This window comes from Oryzias latipes, chromosome 18 (genome assembly GCF_053564925.1).
Source record: "Oryzias latipes strain Hd-rR chromosome 18, Olatipes_Hd-rR_3.1".
In the NCBI taxonomy this organism is placed as follows: domain Eukaryota; kingdom Metazoa; phylum Chordata; class Actinopteri; order Beloniformes; family Adrianichthyidae; genus Oryzias; species Oryzias latipes.
This window is the reverse complement of record NC_136254.1, coordinates 30,345,503-30,363,896: the sequence shown is the minus strand read 5'-3', so window position 1 is coordinate 30,363,896 and position 18,394 is coordinate 30,345,503. Positions and strand designations below refer to the sequence as shown.

Genomic DNA, 18,394 nt, shown 5'->3' with positions numbered 1-18,394 from the left:
CACGGTGTTGCTGGACCCTATCCCATCCACTGCCGGGTGAAAGCGATTCGTCCTCCTTTGCAGGAACTCTCACACACCAAGACTTGACAAATGCAACATCTTCAAATACAGTGATAGACGATGTAAAGTCAATGGACTCATCCACACATGCATGTTCACCGAAGCTTCAAAAGTTCAGACAAGGTCAGGAAAAAAGTCATGGTTCAGTTTTTAAACTGACTGCCCACAGTCTCATTTGGAGTCAAGTATCCATAACAAAGTTAGCTTGCCAGTAACCTGTTTATGTGATTTCCAACACAACAGGTATTGATTCACTCTGAAGCATCTATGCTGACAATAGTATTCCATGCTGTGGGGAAGAAACTGCTTAATTCTTCAATCATTTTATCTCACAAACATTCCATATTTCCTGCACTATATGGTGCATTAAAACACCTTAATTAAATAAAATAAAAAAACAGTTGCGCTCTGTCAAAATGTTTGACGGTAATGCAGCTAACGCCTAGCAATCTCAGACTTTGGTACATTTTGCGTTACTGAAAAACTGGAGAGTGTTGTCACAGAAACATTTGTTTTAGTGGTATCAGTCTGTTTTTTTTTTCTCGTGTTGGAGGTTACAGTTATTGTGAAAACGGTAATGCAGTTCTAACGTGTAGCGTGTTTCAAACGACTTCTAGAGTTACTGTGAACATTTGTTTGACTTGTCTCTGACTCTTTTGTCTTGCTTAATGCACCTCATAGTTCACTGCACTTTATATATGACATAAATTTAAAAATAGACCATTCATAGAGGGTGCACCTTATAATTCAGTGCGCCTATAGAGTAGAATGTTCAGTACTGATAGTTTTACCATCACTGCTCATCATTTTCACTAAGTCAGCATCACTTAGTTCATAAATTGCTTCCCTTGTGGCCTTGTCTCAGAACTGAAGCCTTGTTCTTGTTGGTTATCTTCAGTTATTGATCACAGGCTATGGCCCATGTTTTTGGTGTGAGTTTATGTACGGTAAAGATAATGTGTTACATATTAACAAAAGAATTACATTATGGATGCCTGTGTGTGTGTGTGTGTGTGTGTATGTGTGTTGGTTTTTCTATATTAATGAGCACCAATATAGCAGTGTTTTTCAACCTTTTTTGAGCCACGGCACACTTTAACCTTGACAAAAATCCCGCGGCACACCACCAAAAAAAAAAAAAAAAAAGAAGCAGGAATTCATGGTCTGTATGGATCGACAGCCCCCCCCCCCGCAATCTCACATGGATTTTTGTGATAAATGTGGCAGAAAAAGCAGGAAGTTGTGGCTGTTATTTTCTAAGAGATGAAATAAAAGTTAAATTAGAAAAATTTAGAAACTGTTTGTTTGTTCGTTGTGGTTTCAAGACGTTTCACAAGGACAACTCATTGTGCGCTGGGACACTGTCCCTTTAAGCCAATGCATCATGGGAGACGTAGTGTGAAAACTGCCGAAAAAGGACAGAAAGACTCGCGTCTCTGAGCTTCATTGTTTTGTTCACTTGTTCCACGGTCTGACACCGGACTCTGTGGAAAGCTACACCGCTAAAGACGAACTTTAGCTGGTATTTTTGTTAGAACTAAGCGACTTTATCAGCAGAATTAAGAACAAGGAAGTGAAGACTTTAAGCACTTCTGATTGGTCAGACTGATGACTGTGATTAAGCCTTCAAGAATGATTGGCGGAGACTGTTGAAGGGGCGGGACTTTTCCTTACAGTTATAGCTGCAGGTAAATCCCGTCATTCTTATCAAAATGTCTTTAATAGAATTAAATAAACACAAAGAAAAAGTAATTTTAAGATCTTTTATATTCCTAACTACTCAGTGTTTTATCAGGCCCTGTTTGGATGAACAAAGAGCTGATTTCCTGGAGATGGAAAATGTTTTTAGATCAGTGAAGTAGGGCAATTCCCCACGGCACACTTGACCATCTCCCACGGCACACTAGTGTGCCGCGGCTCACTGGTTGAAAAACACTGCAATATAGGATGGCCACACACTCGTGTAATTATCCCTGCACTATCTAAATTCATTCATTCATTCATTCATTCATCCATCTTCTAAACCAGTTTGTTTACCTTTTGGGGTCACAGGGCTACCGGAGCCTATCCCAGCCACTCATAGGCGAAGGCAGGGGACATCCTGGACAGCTTGCCAGTCTATCACAAGGCCAAAATCACACACCCATGAACGCTCACAATCACACCTAGGGACAATTTAGAGCAACCATAGACCCTCTACATGAATCCCTTAATGAAAGTTGCAGTGTGTACATTTGTGTGTGCATGTGTCCTTGTGTGTGTGTTGGTTTTTATTTTATAAAGGGCACCTATTTAGCAGATGTGTCCAACACCAGGTCTCGAGGGCCACAGTCGTACTTGTTTAAATATCCCTGCTCTACCTACTTGAATCAACATTTGGGAGTTGCAGTCTGTGCACGCATTTGTGTGCGTGCATGTGTCCTTGCTTGTGTGTTTGTGAACAAGTGAGCTTGTTTTTTAGCATTTACGGGGCCCATAAAGAAAAAAAATGTGTGTGCAAACCATGTCTAAAAAGAGTGCTGCCACGCAAAGCTCAAATCAAGGAAGTACAACACAATTATAAAAATAATACTTAAAAGGTTTGTTTTGATGTGAAAACAAAAATGACCATTTTTACTGACATTCCATCGAACATTTCAACATGGGCCCCCTATGGTTTACTTGTGGGCAGAATGGATGGGTTTGTCCACCGGTTCTATAGCGTTTGTTTTTGACTTTCCAAAATGGTTGGTAATGAGAAATTGCTTCCCATTAAAATCAGCCTCCAGTGGTCATTTGAGGAACTGCAACATTTGGTACTTTTGTCACATTAGAAAGGGGAAATAAGGGCTGACATTGTCAGTGTTTTTCTTTATTTAGAGAGTTAAAATATGATAAAAATGTCTCAAGCTTATTGATGACAACTTCTAAAAGTATGCAAAATTTTACAAGAACACTAGGAAAACTTAGTACTGACCAAAGCATTGGGTCTTCTTCTAAATAAATATAAATCTTTATGCAAAAAGGTTGCATCTTATCCTAAGATCTTTCTGCTGCACAATTAGACATACAATTTCATAACTTGATTATGAAACTTTATTGTCACCCTTAGCAAAAGATTCTCAGGGCAGAGTGGGGTAAAGGGTCAATGGCAGCAGCTGGTTCCATGTGGAACTAATAGACGTACCCACATTGTAATTTGCGATAATATTGGTCCCACCTATGAGATTAATTATGTATATGTAGCTTTTGTGCGGCTTGATCCTGTCTAAATCACAGGCAAATCCCACTTGGTGCCCACATGGGCAAATGATTTGGGGCCACCATGGAAGTTGTGCACAAACACACTTGGGGTCCATCAATTTAGCCTACAGGTAAAATGTATGGTGCCCATTTTGAAACAATTGCTGGGATTGTGTAAAAAACACGAGTTCAAATGTTCCTGAAGTGATATTTTTACTTTGACACCAGAGGAAGGAAAAGAAAACCTACAATTTAGATTGTTGGGACACAGAATGGCTGCACTGAGACAATAGTTGTTAAGTAACATTTTTTTTACCTCATGATTTTACATGAAGGAGGTGAAGTCTTACAGTTTGTTTGCATTTAAAACCAAGCATATACTTAGACTAATAGACCTTTATCCTTTTGTTGGGTTGCTTGAAGCCAACATGAAGACACGTCAGTGCACTGAGTTTTGTGCATGCACACTGGCGTGCCCTGAATATCAGGGTTGGGAAAGACTGCTGTGAGCAAGACTGCATCGGTAAAAACAAAGCTCTCTGTCCTGAGCACCGCTGAAAAATACAGGAAGCTCCCCTTTGTTGAAGTCTTCCTGTTCGTCACCACACCAATGGTAGACTTTTGTTTGTAGCAATTAATCTAGGTATAAATCAAACAATTTGTACAAAACCATCAAATATGTTCACTTCAATTTTCAGTACTTTGAATAAGTTAATGGCTTTGTTACCTTGGTAAATACTGTAAGTTGTGTTCTTTTCATTGGCATTTATCTTTATTAACCCTTTGATGCATATGTGGGGTCAAAAGTGACCATATGTATTCTTTCAAACCTTTGAAAATGAAAGCATTAATTTTTTTAAGATTCCTTAATGAGATTCCTCACAAAACATGTTTGTTATAAAAGCTACAAACAGTCAGAAAAGAGAAGACGGTTGTTTGTGTACATCTGCGTGGATGATGTAATGTCTGTTCTTTCTCTGTTTGTCCTCTATAATTAAACAATAGCACACAATGGATCTTGATTATTTTTTATATAAAGTTGATTGTTTCAACTCTTCTGTTGATCAACATATGATAAAAAAAATATAATATTGAATCAAACTTAAATACATTACTTAAGTTTACTGCAAAAATGGGTTGATTCTAACTGAGGTAATATTTGACCTCTTGCCTAGAAAAGTGTAAGTAAAGCATCCATCTTAAAATAGCTTTAGGGCTTGCAGTCAGGTCAAAAAACCCATAAAAACATTCTTAGTGGTGTCAGTTGCCATCTGTTCCGTACAGTCACACTACTTATTCCCTATTACTTACTTACTCATTTTAGTATTTTAGTACATGTGTCATTATGTACAGTCTGTTTTTTGGTTAAAGGGGAAATGTGTCCTAAACTCTTGTTTTCTTCAAAAGGATGTAATGTATCTCACTCTGTTTGTTTCACAGTGGTCTTAATCAAATAAAAAAAATCAAATATTTCCATTCAGTTTCATGTTTATTTATCCTGTAAACCTAATAAGGTCTTGTAATTTAATGTGAATGAAGATTGAGTTTATTGGTGAGTTCATGAATCATGTAACTCAACGATCTGCTGATTAAAATATTGAGAACATTGGTGAATTACTTTATTTACATGGAAACCCCCTTCTACACTTTGACTAAACAGAAAGTCTTCAAGGTTTAATTAAACATGTAAGTTGTTGGTTGCTTTTAAATCAGTAAGGAATTGTTCATTCACAGCAGTTCATAATTTGATCAACGTCCTATAATATTGGTAGACTTGCATATAAATAAGTCAGACATTTTAAATTCATAAAGAAGAATCATCAAGAATCTCTTTTCCAGTTGTTACTCTGCTTTCGTCTTTCTCCTGGACTTCCTGCAGCAGAGAAACCTACAAACTGAGACTGAGACCCAGATGAAGGCTCCACTTATAGTCACAAAGAAAGCAGCCACGTCCAGGCAGAAGTAGGAGTACCAAGGCAGGTCAAAGCCTCTTGATTGTAGGTGAGCCGCCCCTCTGTTTCTGATGACGTACTCGATCCAGAAGATGGCTGTTTCCAAAGGGGATATTAGCCGGTCACGATGGAGTTGAGAGAGGCGCTGAATATTATTGCGGTAGGTAGGATTGTTGAGGATATCATTTAGAGCTTCATGGAAGTTTTCCTTGTTCAGTGATCTGACTTCCACAACACGAGCTGCACCGCGCACCTCCAACCGGAGAAGGTTATCAAACTGATCAAAGAGGAGCGGTAGACCCAGAACAGGAACACCGTGATAAATGGCCTCATACACACCATTGGTTCCTCCATGAGCAACAAAGGCACGAGTCTTAGGGTGACCCAAGAGATCATTCTGGGGTAACCAGTTGACAATACGAGTGTTATTTCCGAGTGAAGAAGGCTTTTCCCCAACAAAACGCCAAATCACCTTCTGAGGGAGCTGAGCAAAAACAGCAGCAATGGCCTCGGTGGTTTCACGGGGAAGCGCTGATACCAGTGTTCCCAAAGACATGACCACCACCCCGTGTTCCCCAGAACTTTGGACGAATGTTTCAAACTCATCAGGGAGTGGTTGGGCTTCCTTGCACTGGAAGCCCCCAATGTACACCACATTGGGCATGGTGGGTCTAGGGAACTCAAAGACAAAGTCTGCCCGCAGCAACCAGATTTCTGCTGAATACTGTAGAGACAGCAAGTCTGTTCCAGGTGGGAAGTAGCGCCTAAAAAGATCTGAATAAGCGGGGTTAACGATAAAATGTTGCTCAACTACAGTATGGAGGTAGTGCAACATATTCTTGACCCTATCTAGAAAATCCATTTTATCATGTAGCTCAGTTCCTGAGATCGGAACATAGGATAGAGGAGAGGGGGCTATGGTCAAATGGCCCTCCCCCAAGTTAATCCATCGCACGTTAAACACCATTGGTAACTTCAAGTAACCTCCCAGAACAACTCCTAAAGGCAGAGCAGGGTCTGTTAACATCAGGTCAAACTCTGTATCTCTGATCTTTTTCATGAGAGCTTGATCTTCTATAATAGTTGTGGCAGCTCTTGCCAGAATCCTGTGGCCGTTTGAAAATGCAAATGTCATCACTTCCTGTTGGCAAAATGTCCGTATAAAACTTGGGTGTCTGCGACAATCCAAGACGTCCTGGATCATTTTATGGTAGAACTCTCTGTCTGCCTCATCCTCCAGCATAGGCACATTGATGGAGGTGTAAAAAGAGGAGTTGCTGGAGATGTACCAACTCTTAGCGGAGCGCAAGACTGTGAGCTCGTGGCCTCTGGAGTGAAGCTCTTCCAGGATCACCTTCATGTTGACCCAATGGCTGCCATCAACAGGAACGACAAGAATCTTGCTGCTGCTGCAAGGGGATCCTCCGAGCAGAAGCAGCAGAAAGCCCAGGACTGTCAGCAACCCAGAGACGGCGGGGGACATTTTCTGTAAGATACAACAAAGAATGATGAAGGTCCCAATTTCTTGTACTCTTAGATTACATCTTTTACATCTGCATAAAGTGCAATTTGTTAACAATTAGATAGTTTACGTCATAGGTGTCTCAATCCAAGTCTTGAGGGCCGCAGCCTGCCCTTTTGTTTAAAATTATGCCCTACCTGCCGCTGATTACCTGGATCAGATGTTGTCAAAAATAAACTATAATTGTGGGCAGTGTTTGGCACTACACTTTGTGGTGGTAGCGACAAGCGATTGTCATGGTCAAAAAACATGCTTCATAAGGTAATTATTGGTTACTCAAAACTGTCCCTTGGAAGTGAATGTGTGTGGTTGTGTGATCCTGCGACAGACTAGCAATCTGTCCAGGATGTATCCCAACTTTGCTCAACAGCTGGGATAGGCTCCAGCTACTCTGAGCCCCTGATAAGTATTAACCCTTACACTATGTTCAGGTCAAAATTGATCTGTTTTCAAGTGCGACAACGTGTCAATTTTGACCCGAACACAATATAAGGGTTAAGAGGGTTTAGAAGATGGATGGATAGCAACTACAGTGGCAGGTTTGCAGGAAAACAGGTAAGATACTGGAATTTGGGGTATTGAGTGTGACACCTGATTGTTTACCTTTAGTTATGTATGTTTTTATTTCAAAACGGTGAACAGAAATCATATTTCAAAAACTTTGCATGTCTGACAAATAGGTCTAGGGACGGGTACTGTTTGGATTTTATCAGGTGCTGTTGCCAAACTGGTACTTTTAAAGCGGTTCTAGTGCCTAAACGTAGGGTTCGAACCATCAAAAAAAACCTGGAAAGGTTTTGGAAATTGAAATGCAATTTCTAGGTTGGTGAAATTTGAGAAAACATAAATGTTCTGTAAAGTTTGGAAAGAAATTTAAGATTTTAGATGCAAAAATACATAAAAAATTAAGAGTTTAACAAGATTCAAATTTGAATTTTAGCAAAAGTTCAACCTTACACTATCGATGATGGGAGTTTATATTGCTGCAAAGCAGTGCTTCTCAAATAGTGGGGCGCCCCGATGCAATGCCAGGGGGGGCGCGCAGTAGTAGCGGTTTTAGGCGCAGGTAATACAGGCAATTGCCCAGGGCGCAAATTTAATGGGAGGCGGTGGTGACAGCGGCTCAGTGCTTGGATAAAAGTCTGCTCCACTATTGGTTTCCTATTATCTGTTCTATCAAAAGAGTTTGTAACAGCCTGAAACTGTGAATTACCATCCCTACAGCTGCTCCTGTCTGTGAGAATGAAAGGGGAGGGGTAGTGGGCTCAGGCTGCCAGGTGGAACAGCACACGCGGAGCGCTAGATTGTGTAACACCTGGATCATCATCTGCCTTTAGATGACCCAGCTCATGCTAATAATGTCATTCTTAATGAACTATTGTAGACATTTTGACGATGTGTCTTTATTTAGTTGGCGTCAGTATTTGACGTAAAGACAGCAGGTAATGCAGTAAAACAGCTGCACTTTATGAGATCATAAATGAACAATCCAACATTTACAAAAAAAATCACAATGTTTTTTACCTATTTCTTCAGACTAAAAAAATTAAATATATTGGTGCTGCTGTGTTAGTGTTTCAGATCAATTTACATTTAATGTTATGTATTGATTGAATTATTTTGCAGTTCCCTTGAGGGTCGTACGGCCACCTCAAGTGACGTCACGAACATGGAATGTAACATTGTCATACCTCAGGTAAATGTGTTGTTTCTCTGCATCAAATGGTACAGTTGGTCAAAATGTTTCTAGTTTAAATAAGGACTGACAGATTTTTTTATTTCAGGCACTTTAAGCTTCTTTTCTGTTTTAGACTACAACAGGGTTTCTGTCGCAAAATAAAGTCGATATTTGTGGATTCATATTGCTTTTTTTAGTTAATGTTAGGTATACTTACACAATTTGTATAGATACTAAACTTGTTTACTGTCACCGCGGCGAGTGTGTGTGTGTGTGTGTAGGAGGGGTGGGGTGGGGGGTGGGGCGACACATTTTCTTTTTCCGGGGGGGGGGGCTTGCAAAAACTAATTGAGAAGCACTGTCGTAAAGCAGGTCAAGATTTCACCATTTTAGCGCGGCGCTTTCAACTTGCAATAAGACACGGATTGTGAAATTCTACTTAATGCCGGGAAAATGTTGCTTTCACAAGTGGCTTTTCAAGGGGAAGTACCAACTGCAGGTAATGAAAGACCCTGACCAGAAACGTGCAAATGGCAGACTTTGCTCCAAGTCCTTCAATATAATTAGCATGGGAGCAGCTGGGCTAGTGAGGCACAGTAAAGGGGTGAAAAAAATAAAACAGCAACGGCTGCAGAGCGCTGCAGAAGCCAGTTGATCCGAGAATTTTTTATAAACAGTTCATAACATTTTTGTGTTTAAAGTGAAAAAAAAAACACCCACGGGGGGGTCTTTATTCAAATCTTTTCTGTGATTTTCCAGTTTCCAGGATTTCTCCAGTGAGGCTGTGAAAATGTACATGTCTGTCTGAAAAAAGTGTAGCAAGTGTGTAGTGAGGAGTTTTACAGCCTCATCTCTAATCCTACTTTTCACTTATCACAGTTTATTTATGGAACATTTCACCTGTGAAAGACGAAAAAAAACTGTATGTGGAGACTGCTGACTTTTAAAAATTCTTTTCTATCAACCTTAAGGGAACTTATAGCCTAATGGGAGCATTTACTCTGTAGTTGCAGGGTTTGTAGTTTAACATGCTGTGTTCCTCTTAAGATGGTGTTATAAAATCGTTCCGCCTTCCTTCAAATTCAACGGAGACATCTGTCATCAGGGTTGTGAAATTTAGAATAAGAGGAAGGTGTAGAAACCACACAGCAGCATTTTCCGCTTCCTTGATGATTTAAAGAGCTCCACGCCCAGCTCCAGAGCGGTGAGGTGTGTTTTTAGTGAATTGCTTGATGATGTGTTTCTATAGACTTGGGTGGTCGGTTGTTGCTTTGAAAGCATCCTTATCTGGGAGTAAAGCATGATCTGTGGCCTTTAATTATGTACTAACCAGCACATTTTCAATTTTTTTGGACTAGTTTGGGAGGCGCTGTCATGTCATAAGAGGGAAACCTTTGTAAACATTGCTCTGATAAATGTGACTAGTCCACATGGGTTGTTTGGGGAGTTCTTGTTTTGCTTTGTCTTACTTGCTGGTTATAGCCATAAAGAGAGTAAATGTGTTTTGTTTGTTTGTTGGTTTTAGATCATTTTATTAGAACATGTCAATAACAAAGGCTTCTGATTGGGGATTAGACTAACTGGGGATGAAACAGCTGATGGACTTTAGCCTCATGTGGATCCAATGTCTGCCATCAGGGGGACCTTCAAGGATCTTACTGTTATGAAGCCTAAACACACGACTTATAGCACCCATTTCCTATGAGAATAAAGTTTAATTTTGACCTTAATAGATTTCCCAACTCACTGCATGGTCAGTAGCCCACATCCATTTTTGACTTCATTCCTTTCTAAAGTGTGGTGCATAAAACCAAACACTTCAACAAAACATGATTTTCGTAGTTAGATTTTGAGAATCAAAGGAAACTTTTGGCAGAAACTCATGCCATAATGCTGCGTTACCATCAAACACAGTTCGTTTTCCAAATTGCCTCTCATCAAATTTGCGTTTGGACGTTTGTCCAAAATTATGTTCATAAACCCCATGCTCTTTACGCACATGGGAAGGACTCTGCAGCTTTATCTGTGACCCGGTTGGACGACTTGCTGTCCCGGATTGGAAGAAAAATGCAAATAAGAATTAAATTAGAGGATCCTTTTAGTATCCTCTCCATGCAAAGCAGAAAAACACGATGGTTCTGGACTTCACCCGCTGATTAGATCAACTCATCAACAGCTGATTTCCTGATTGGTTGATGCGACGTGAATTCTTTGGCAAAAGTTCAGGTGTTTGAACTCTGGAAACATGGCACTGTGAAACCCAAAACGAGCTGCTGCTAGACTCTCACGCCTGATGCTGAGATGGCACCGCAGGACCTCTCAACTCTTCTGTGCATTGACTCAACATTCAATCTGCCGCGCAAATCGCGTTTTACTTAAACAATCTCCATCAGGTGTAAATTGCAGAGGTGGGTCAGGATATGAGATTTCTGCCACTAGGTTGACCATGAACCACTTTTTGTAGGCAGGTATTCTCGGGTCAGGCAGGAGTTCGTATCTCTGCAGAAAAGAGAAGTCAAAGTCCTCGCCGCAGAGCCGATAAACATTTTTATGCCTCATCTTAAGGATGTGCTTTCACGCAGCTCTGCTGCCTTTTTCATTTGTTTTCTTTGGAAAATGTAGTTTATCTGATTAATATAGTTGTTTTTTTTTATTTAAACTTCCCACTCCCCTTCAAAAAATTATAGCTTAAAAACAAATCAATAAATTACATTTTTTTGTCAATTTAAGACTAAAGAATTAATACTTTTATATTTATCTTCTATCTTTTGCATCCAAATGATTATTGTGCTTGTCAGCATCATTTTACAGAAGTTTACCAGCTGGGGTTTGCACATGTTGTGAAACTGTCCCAAGGATTTGCACAAAGGCCAACGAATCAACAACAAACAGACTCATCGGTTTGCTCATGAGCGGCTTCGATTGGGATGTAAAGTCGACCAAACGTCTTACCTGCTTATGGCTGCATGCAATTCCAGATGTCGGGGGGGTTTTGAGCCGCAGGTCCTCAGTGAGGCTGCAGGAACAACCGGTTCTGTACTGCCTGAACCTTCACATTTACACATGTTTAAACACACCCTTTTTGAGGCACACATGCTCACAGTGGGGCAAAGGTTAGAGCGTGAAAGGTGAGTTCATTCACAAAGGCACAGAAAGAGTTCATGGTTGTGGTTTTTTTGGTGTTCTGGTTAAACATGTCAGTCGACATCTAGTTTTAGGGCAATCCCCTTGTTTTGTTCAGACACCGACCTTTAATCGGTTGATGTGGCTGTTTGACGTACAAAACTGCCCCCCAAAAAAGGAAAGAAACAGCAAAAATCCAACAAATAATCCAGGATCTTGTTCAAAGTTTTGCAGGAAAAGTCTCTCCTTTAGAGAAAAGTATTTCCACATCACTGCACTGATGCAGATTAAAACACAAAGGCTCTCTGTGGGAGATGTTTGCTCAGGTGATTAGTTCAATCTTCCAGTCAGATCCTTCTGCTTTTCCTTTGACTCGTCTTCTGGGCTTCAAACTCTCTGTAAACTTCGGTGAACTTTTCTCCAGTTCGCCTTCACGGTGCAGCTCACAGGTCAGACTCATAAAGGCTTTAAAGGCCGGATAACGAGGAACAGAAAACGCCTCACGTGGAGACTCAGATGTCAGCGGCACAGAGGGGGAAAAAAAATAACAGGAGTGATTAAGAAAGACAGCAGGAGTCGCAGCTTCACCGTATCAGTGAGAAGCAGCTTTCCCCTCCTCTGCCTCCCCGGGTATATAAGCTCTTGCCGGGCGGCAGGAGATGCACGGCAACGCAGTACAAAGCAGTGGTTAACCAGTAACTACAAACGGAGTCAAAAAATCTGCTGCATCACTGAGCAGACCGGACTCTGACAGGACTGAAGGTCTGCACGCAAGGTTTTGCTTCTGAAAAATAACAAGAACCATCAACCAACTCTTGCCTCGTGAGGAAACACTCGAGCCTGACTTCTTGGGCCTGATTCCCACCGGATCGTCTCCCTTGCGTTGCGTGGGGAGAGTCCGTGTTACGACTGTCACTTAGTTGATGTTGTCTCAGTTGCGTTTTTGGTCCGTCCCCCGTGGCTTCCGGTGGTGTGGTTTGTCCTGCCACCCTCCAAAACTTTGGCAATCAGGCCCCATGCCCTCTTCTTCCTCACTGAGTCCTTCTAAAATACATGTTTTGGGTCATAAATGTTGTGTTTTTGTACTTTGTACTCAAAATGAAACTTTCACCGTCGGTGGCAGAGATGGACCCCGGTGTTATCCAAGGTGTTAACTTGTGTTTTTACGAGTTCGCAAGTCATCTTAAATAATATATCTAGAAGTTGAACTCCTGCTTAAATCTTGCGGGCCGGACGTCAGACGCAGACGTGACGGAAATGATGGAAACATTCCGATTGATCAATGAATGTTCTTTCTTTTTGGGTGTCAACACAACACAGACAGATTAGGGGAAATTTGGTGTCAGATGTTGCTCAACCCAAAATAAAGCTCCACGCCTGGTTTAGAAAGTTGATAGGATGGTCAACCGAAACGTGACCCTATGGAAAAAAAATGCTGAGCATGCCAGGAATGGTGTTTTGGAATTTGCTGCTTGTTTGGCAGTAGATCTGACTTTGATCTTTCAGATTTCCATGAAAGTGAGTAGTAATCCTCTTACAAAATGTAACCTTTACAAAATAATTTACTTTTTTTTTTGGGTTCATCTGAAATGTGTTTTACAGAATGGGGAAGAGTATCTGAATATTTTCTTCTAATGATGATTCTTCGTGTTATTGTAATGATGTCCATTAGTTTACATTGTCTCGGTTGCGTCTCCAGTCCACTCCTCGTCCCCTTTGGCTCCAGGAGAAGTGGTTTGTCATGTCACCCCCATCTTGAGTAGTTCATCCAAAACTTTGGTAACCAGGCCTCATGCCCTCCCCTTCAGTACTAAGTCCTTGTAAGAGGCGTTTTAGTGTCATAAAAGATGTTTTTTTTCTTCCAAACATAAACTTTAGACCTCCATGGCAAAAATGGACGCCCGGAATATGAAATATAACGTCATACAATTTTTTTTTGAAAGTACAACGGAAATTCTTTTTTGAAACCCGGGCCTGTTTACTGTTTCTCCAGCTTTTTGCCGTGTAATGTTTCTGTTTTGTGTTCTCAAGGCAACGCAGAAGCACCACAGACGGAGCACTGGAAATCCACCGTGAGTGTATGTGTGCATATAAAGTCCATGTCTACTCATCTGTATGGTCTGTAACCCTTGTGCTATCCTAGGCACTATAACATTGGGAGTTGGGTCATCTAGACCCACTAGACAGTGCGCTGAACCTTTTTTCTTCGATGATTTATGATCTTCACTGGTGTCCATGGATTACAGGAAATTTTTCCACCTTTATCCACCTTTTTCATGGAAGGGAGAACACGTGAATGGAAGGGTGGGGTCATCTATGATAGCACAAGGGTTAAATGGATCTAACTTTGGTTGGATGTTGGAACCAGGACACAGTCAAGCTAGTTCAGCTAGCAGTAGCTAAACTAGCTGCTCATCATTGCAGGATTAGATTCCCAATCAGCTTCATACAGTGTGGGTCCATAAGGAAGACCTTTTACGCTAGTGCCTAACTATGTAGCCTCAAGGACGCCAAAGTCTGGTTCTCCCTGTGCTGGTCCCTAGCCAGGTTGTGTCAGGAAGGGCGTAAAAATCTCTGCCAAAATCACCTGTGGGAATCAGTGAAAGCTCATTCGCTGTGGCAACCCCTGACAGGATTTGGCGAAAGGTGAACAACAACATTCTAGCAGGACTGGGAACGCTGGTTTGTTATTCCATTTGTTGTCATGGAGGTAGCTCAAATAAGGAAGTTCATAAAACAAAACAGTCATTATTTTTCTCTCATGGGACTCTTTCCACAGCCTGTGCACCTTTCCAAAGTCGACCTCATTCCCTAAGCCGAACAAAGCCTTCGAGAAAGTCGCTAGTACAGGACCTTTCCTTCCTTTAATTGTTCTGTAAAATGATATGCATCGTTTAAATTCTTATTTCAGAGCTCAGGCTGCTTTCTCAGATGCCGTGGTGACAGATTTCAGCTGTTGATCAGAACATGTTCACATGGCATTGAATCCACCGTTTGTCTCCCAGCCAGGGACAGAAGGTGAACTTGGGTGCAAACTGGAATAAACAGTGCTAGTTTTTTCCATGATGATCCAACATATCAACCATGTTAATTCAAAGATTTGATTTCCCTTCATAGAAAGCCACTAGTACATTTGCCTGCATCCTGCACACTGCTTTCCGCTTGCATGACTCAGTTTTGACCACGCTTTAGCTGACAGACCTTACGTTTACCTCCATCCTGTGAGGCTGGAAGATGCCATTGTTCCAAGATTGTAAAACAAGCAGAGCTTATTCCAACTACATTACAGTGATTGATAGGTCCAAGTTTTCAATGTTAGTCTCAAAAATCCAATGTTGAGCCTTCAAGGCTTTGTCTGCTAGCCTAAAACGATTAAAAAATGTGCTTATTTTTTAAATATACATATATATGTGTGTGTGTGCATATTTTCCATAGACATATGACCTATGCAAAGAGCCTGTTACTTTTAGCGATAAGTGTGTCCTCCTTGCTTTCACAGCAATCCAGCCGGGTTGTTAGAACTGAGTTTGTGTGCGCATCCAACAGACATGTGTCACCTGCGCACCTCATGCATGCAGCATGCGCCCGGGGTCAGTGAGGGGCCAGTGCTCGCACCTTACTAACGACTAGAGTGTGGCGTCAGGGCGCCGTACCACTGCATCATTTGAATGTCGTGAGCGCTTGTACCTTACATTAGCCTTAGGAATACTTCAGAAAACATTTACCAGAGGCATGACAATGGGACGTTCCATGTTCATGACGTCACTTGAGGTGGCCGTACGACCCTCAAGGGAACTGCAAGACACACTTAAAGTGCAGCTACTCCTCTATGACCCTCCAGAGATCTGGACGATCCAAAGACCTGGTTCACCTGCACAGGTCAACCCCTGTATCGGTGCATGTGACTTCATGTGAATTCATGTGAATTCATGGATTAATAACACTTTGGGCCACAAAAAGGACTATTAATCACCATGATGTGCTGAGGTATGAGAGAAACAATGATAAACACGACAAGTTAGACACAAAGACTTTCATTGATTAGTCAATACTTAGCCCTGCCAAGTACCTAGCAACCTCAATATGTCAAAGATAGTCATCCCTAATATAAATCCATAGTTATGTAACACAACAAAGTTTATGAACTTTTTACTAGACATCTCTGACAAACTTTCATTAAAACCTGTTTTTCATTCCTTTGCTTTTTATCTTGCTGAGTGGCTTCCATTTTGACCCTGATGTTGCTCCATCACATTCCTCCTGTGCAGGCGGGTTTGACGCTCTGGAGAGGCCAATAGCCCGGTGATAAAGCTGATGATGGATGGGGCTGGTGACGGCTGTGACGGCGGGGTTATTGGCGATCATGGGGGAGAGAAGCGGTCCTCTTCAGGCGGCAAAGATCATCGGCGCTTTCCGTATTTTCATCTCTCTCGATATCTGACACCAGCTGCAGGGCCCGCAGAAGAAGGAGAACACGCAGTCTCTGCAGATTGTTCCCTGTGACAAAGACACCTTAGATGTGATTTGACCTAGCACTTGAAAGGGTTTGTGATTGGCAGGATAACTCTAAAACACTACAGAACTTGAGACCCGCATTGTTTTGACGCCAAAAAAAAAGCTCAAAATCAGATAAACGGTAACATCAGCAGAAATGGCGACAGTAGACTACAGAGGACGGACGCAGATGTGGTGATTTTAAGCAGGAAGTTTGGCTGCACCTCAATGCCGTATTGCTTGCGGATGGACACCCTCATGGCGGTGGTGATGGGCGGGATGCAGCCAAAACCGTCCAGCAGAGGTAAGCACAGACACTCTCCAGCCTTTTTGGACGTTATGCAGGCGAAGCACGGAAAACACCAGAAAGCAAAGCAGCCTGAAAGAACAAGAGTTGAGACTATGACGTAAAGGGATCCAGAAACAACACGGCTTCAGTTCTTTCACATCAGTTTGAATAATGTTACCAACTTGAAGAATGCACAACCTGTTCAGCTGACAGGTCATTTTAGCTACACTATAAAGAGAAATTTTAGTCTTGTTTTTCTCTGGTGATATAGGTCAGAGATGTTTGTTTTAACCTTTGTACGGATTGGCTGCAGCTTTCTGTCCTTTTCAGAGGGTTTTAGGAACACGGCCAAAACAAATGGCCACAGAAAACCTTCTGAGGAACACCTAAAGTGCGCAATCCAACACTCACAGCTCCGGAGGTCATCGAAGCAGTCGCAGATGCCAGAACTCCACTCATTCGATGTGGAGGTTGTGATGTAGGGCCGGGGCTGTGTTGTTTTTACAGTCACTGACATGGTTTCAGTTCCTGACAGGCAGCAAGAAAGAAAGACAAAGAAGCTGATGGCATCAACAGTTTTGAAGATGTACTGTACCCAGGTTATCTGCTAATCTAGTCAGTCAGAACACTAGAAACTGCTTGGATACAATTTTACATGTTCTAAAGACCCATTTTGATGAACAAAAACAACCACTGTGTTTTTAATATGTTCTTGAGTCCTTTTTCGGATGACGGAGGACATAAATTCAGAAAGTTAAGTGTCTTTAAGGCACTAGGTTAAGGTATTTCAAGGGTTAAACAGATTCCCAACATAAAGCTCCAGCAAACAGTTTTAAAGCACAGATCTTTAGGATGTGCGCCCTGCCCTACACGCGTCACATTTGTTCTTTATCGTCACCCTAACTCTGAGATTCTCATTTTTACCCCAAATCAGTCAGATTTTGGTCTCTTTAGCCTCATCAAGGGTCTCTTATTTTGAAAGTTCTGGACAAAACCTAATTGAGAACAACTTCAGACGGGTTGGTGAAGACTTTGAGACCGTTGTCAGAGGAAACATATTTGCACACAGAACACGCACTAACCAGCATGCTTACCTTTAGTACCATAATATTATATCAAACAATGTGACACCTCGCTACAAGCATTTCAAATTATTTCAATAAAAAAAACAAAAACTTTTTGCTAAAATATAAAAAAAGAGGCTTAATTTGATTTAAATAATGCAAACAATAGTTCAAACTACTCCCATGATTTTCGTACAGATGCTTTTTCTACCTATGAAGCATTTCAGTGAAAGACGGTCCCCAACCAGCAAAAACACAACTATAGACTATACAGCTGAAACATGGAAGTATGAATAGGATTATATACACTTCACTGATTAATGACTTAGATTTATTTCGGAAAAACAAAACCCCAAACACTTTCATCAAATACGAATTCTGTCAGATAATCTGGACTTCCTGATCAAATTGGTCTTGAGGTTGTCAGCGATCATCTCACCTCGCAGTGGTTCAGTCCGTCAGGAGCTTCTGTCCCGTATCTCAACTGAGCGACAGCATCGTGGCCTAAAGCCTCCTTATAAACGATGCAATGGAAAAAAAAAACAATGACGGCTAGAGAAATGTGCACTGACCAGTCTGTGCAGTTTGACTGCCATGTATTATGATTGGCATCAAACTGTTAGTCACCGAAGGCCTGGTTGAGTCTTTTTCTGCTGTGTAATATCAGCGAGGGGAAGAAATTTACCTGCTGGTTGTTCTTTGTAGGATGAGGCATAGGTTTTACTCAGCTTTGTGTTGGGAAGTCTTTGGTTGTTGGAACAACACTGACTCGTACTTCACGGTAATGTGACTCTGTTTTTTTGATTTTCCTGGAGCAAATGTTCATAAAATCCATCATAAAGATCTTATGACCAAAAATGCAGGAGAATCCAGTGGGGTGTGAAATTCTGCAGGCAACATTTCTACTTTTGGCAACATCTGCATCTCTGGTTTTTGACCCCAACCACAACATTTGACCCGAAAAAAAACAAAATCTCGTTTTTTTCCTAC

The 18,394-nt window shown here is 41.4% G+C and overlaps 2 protein-coding genes across 2 annotated transcripts; both read right to left on the bottom strand.

Annotated features, from left to right (window-relative positions):
- Positions 1 to 4,752: 4,752 nt before the first annotated feature.
- Positions 4,753 to 11,957, bottom strand: ugt5g1 (UDP glucuronosyltransferase 5 family, polypeptide G1). The gene is made up of 2 exons (XM_020711518.3): positions 11,387 to 11,957; positions 4,753 to 6,720 (listed from the first exon to the last, which is right to left on the bottom strand). Exon 2 carries the CDS (start codon positions 6,715 to 6,717, stop codon positions 5,125 to 5,127), a length of 1,593 nt encoding a protein of 530 aa, XP_020567177.2. The 5' UTR covers positions 6,718 to 6,720; positions 11,387 to 11,957; the 3' UTR covers positions 4,753 to 5,124.
- Positions 11,958 to 14,402: 2,445 nt separating this feature from the next.
- On the bottom strand, positions 14,403 to 17,966 carry LOC101160195 (cornifelin homolog A). The gene is made up of 4 exons (XM_004079649.4): positions 17,844 to 17,966; positions 16,752 to 16,868; positions 16,276 to 16,430; positions 14,403 to 16,054 (listed from the first exon to the last, which is right to left on the bottom strand). Exons 2-4 carry the CDS (start codon positions 16,855 to 16,857, stop codon positions 15,944 to 15,946), a joined length of 372 nt encoding a protein of 123 aa, XP_004079697.1. The 5' UTR covers positions 16,858 to 16,868; positions 17,844 to 17,966; the 3' UTR covers positions 14,403 to 15,943.
- Between the last annotated feature and the right edge of the window lie 428 nt (positions 17,967 to 18,394).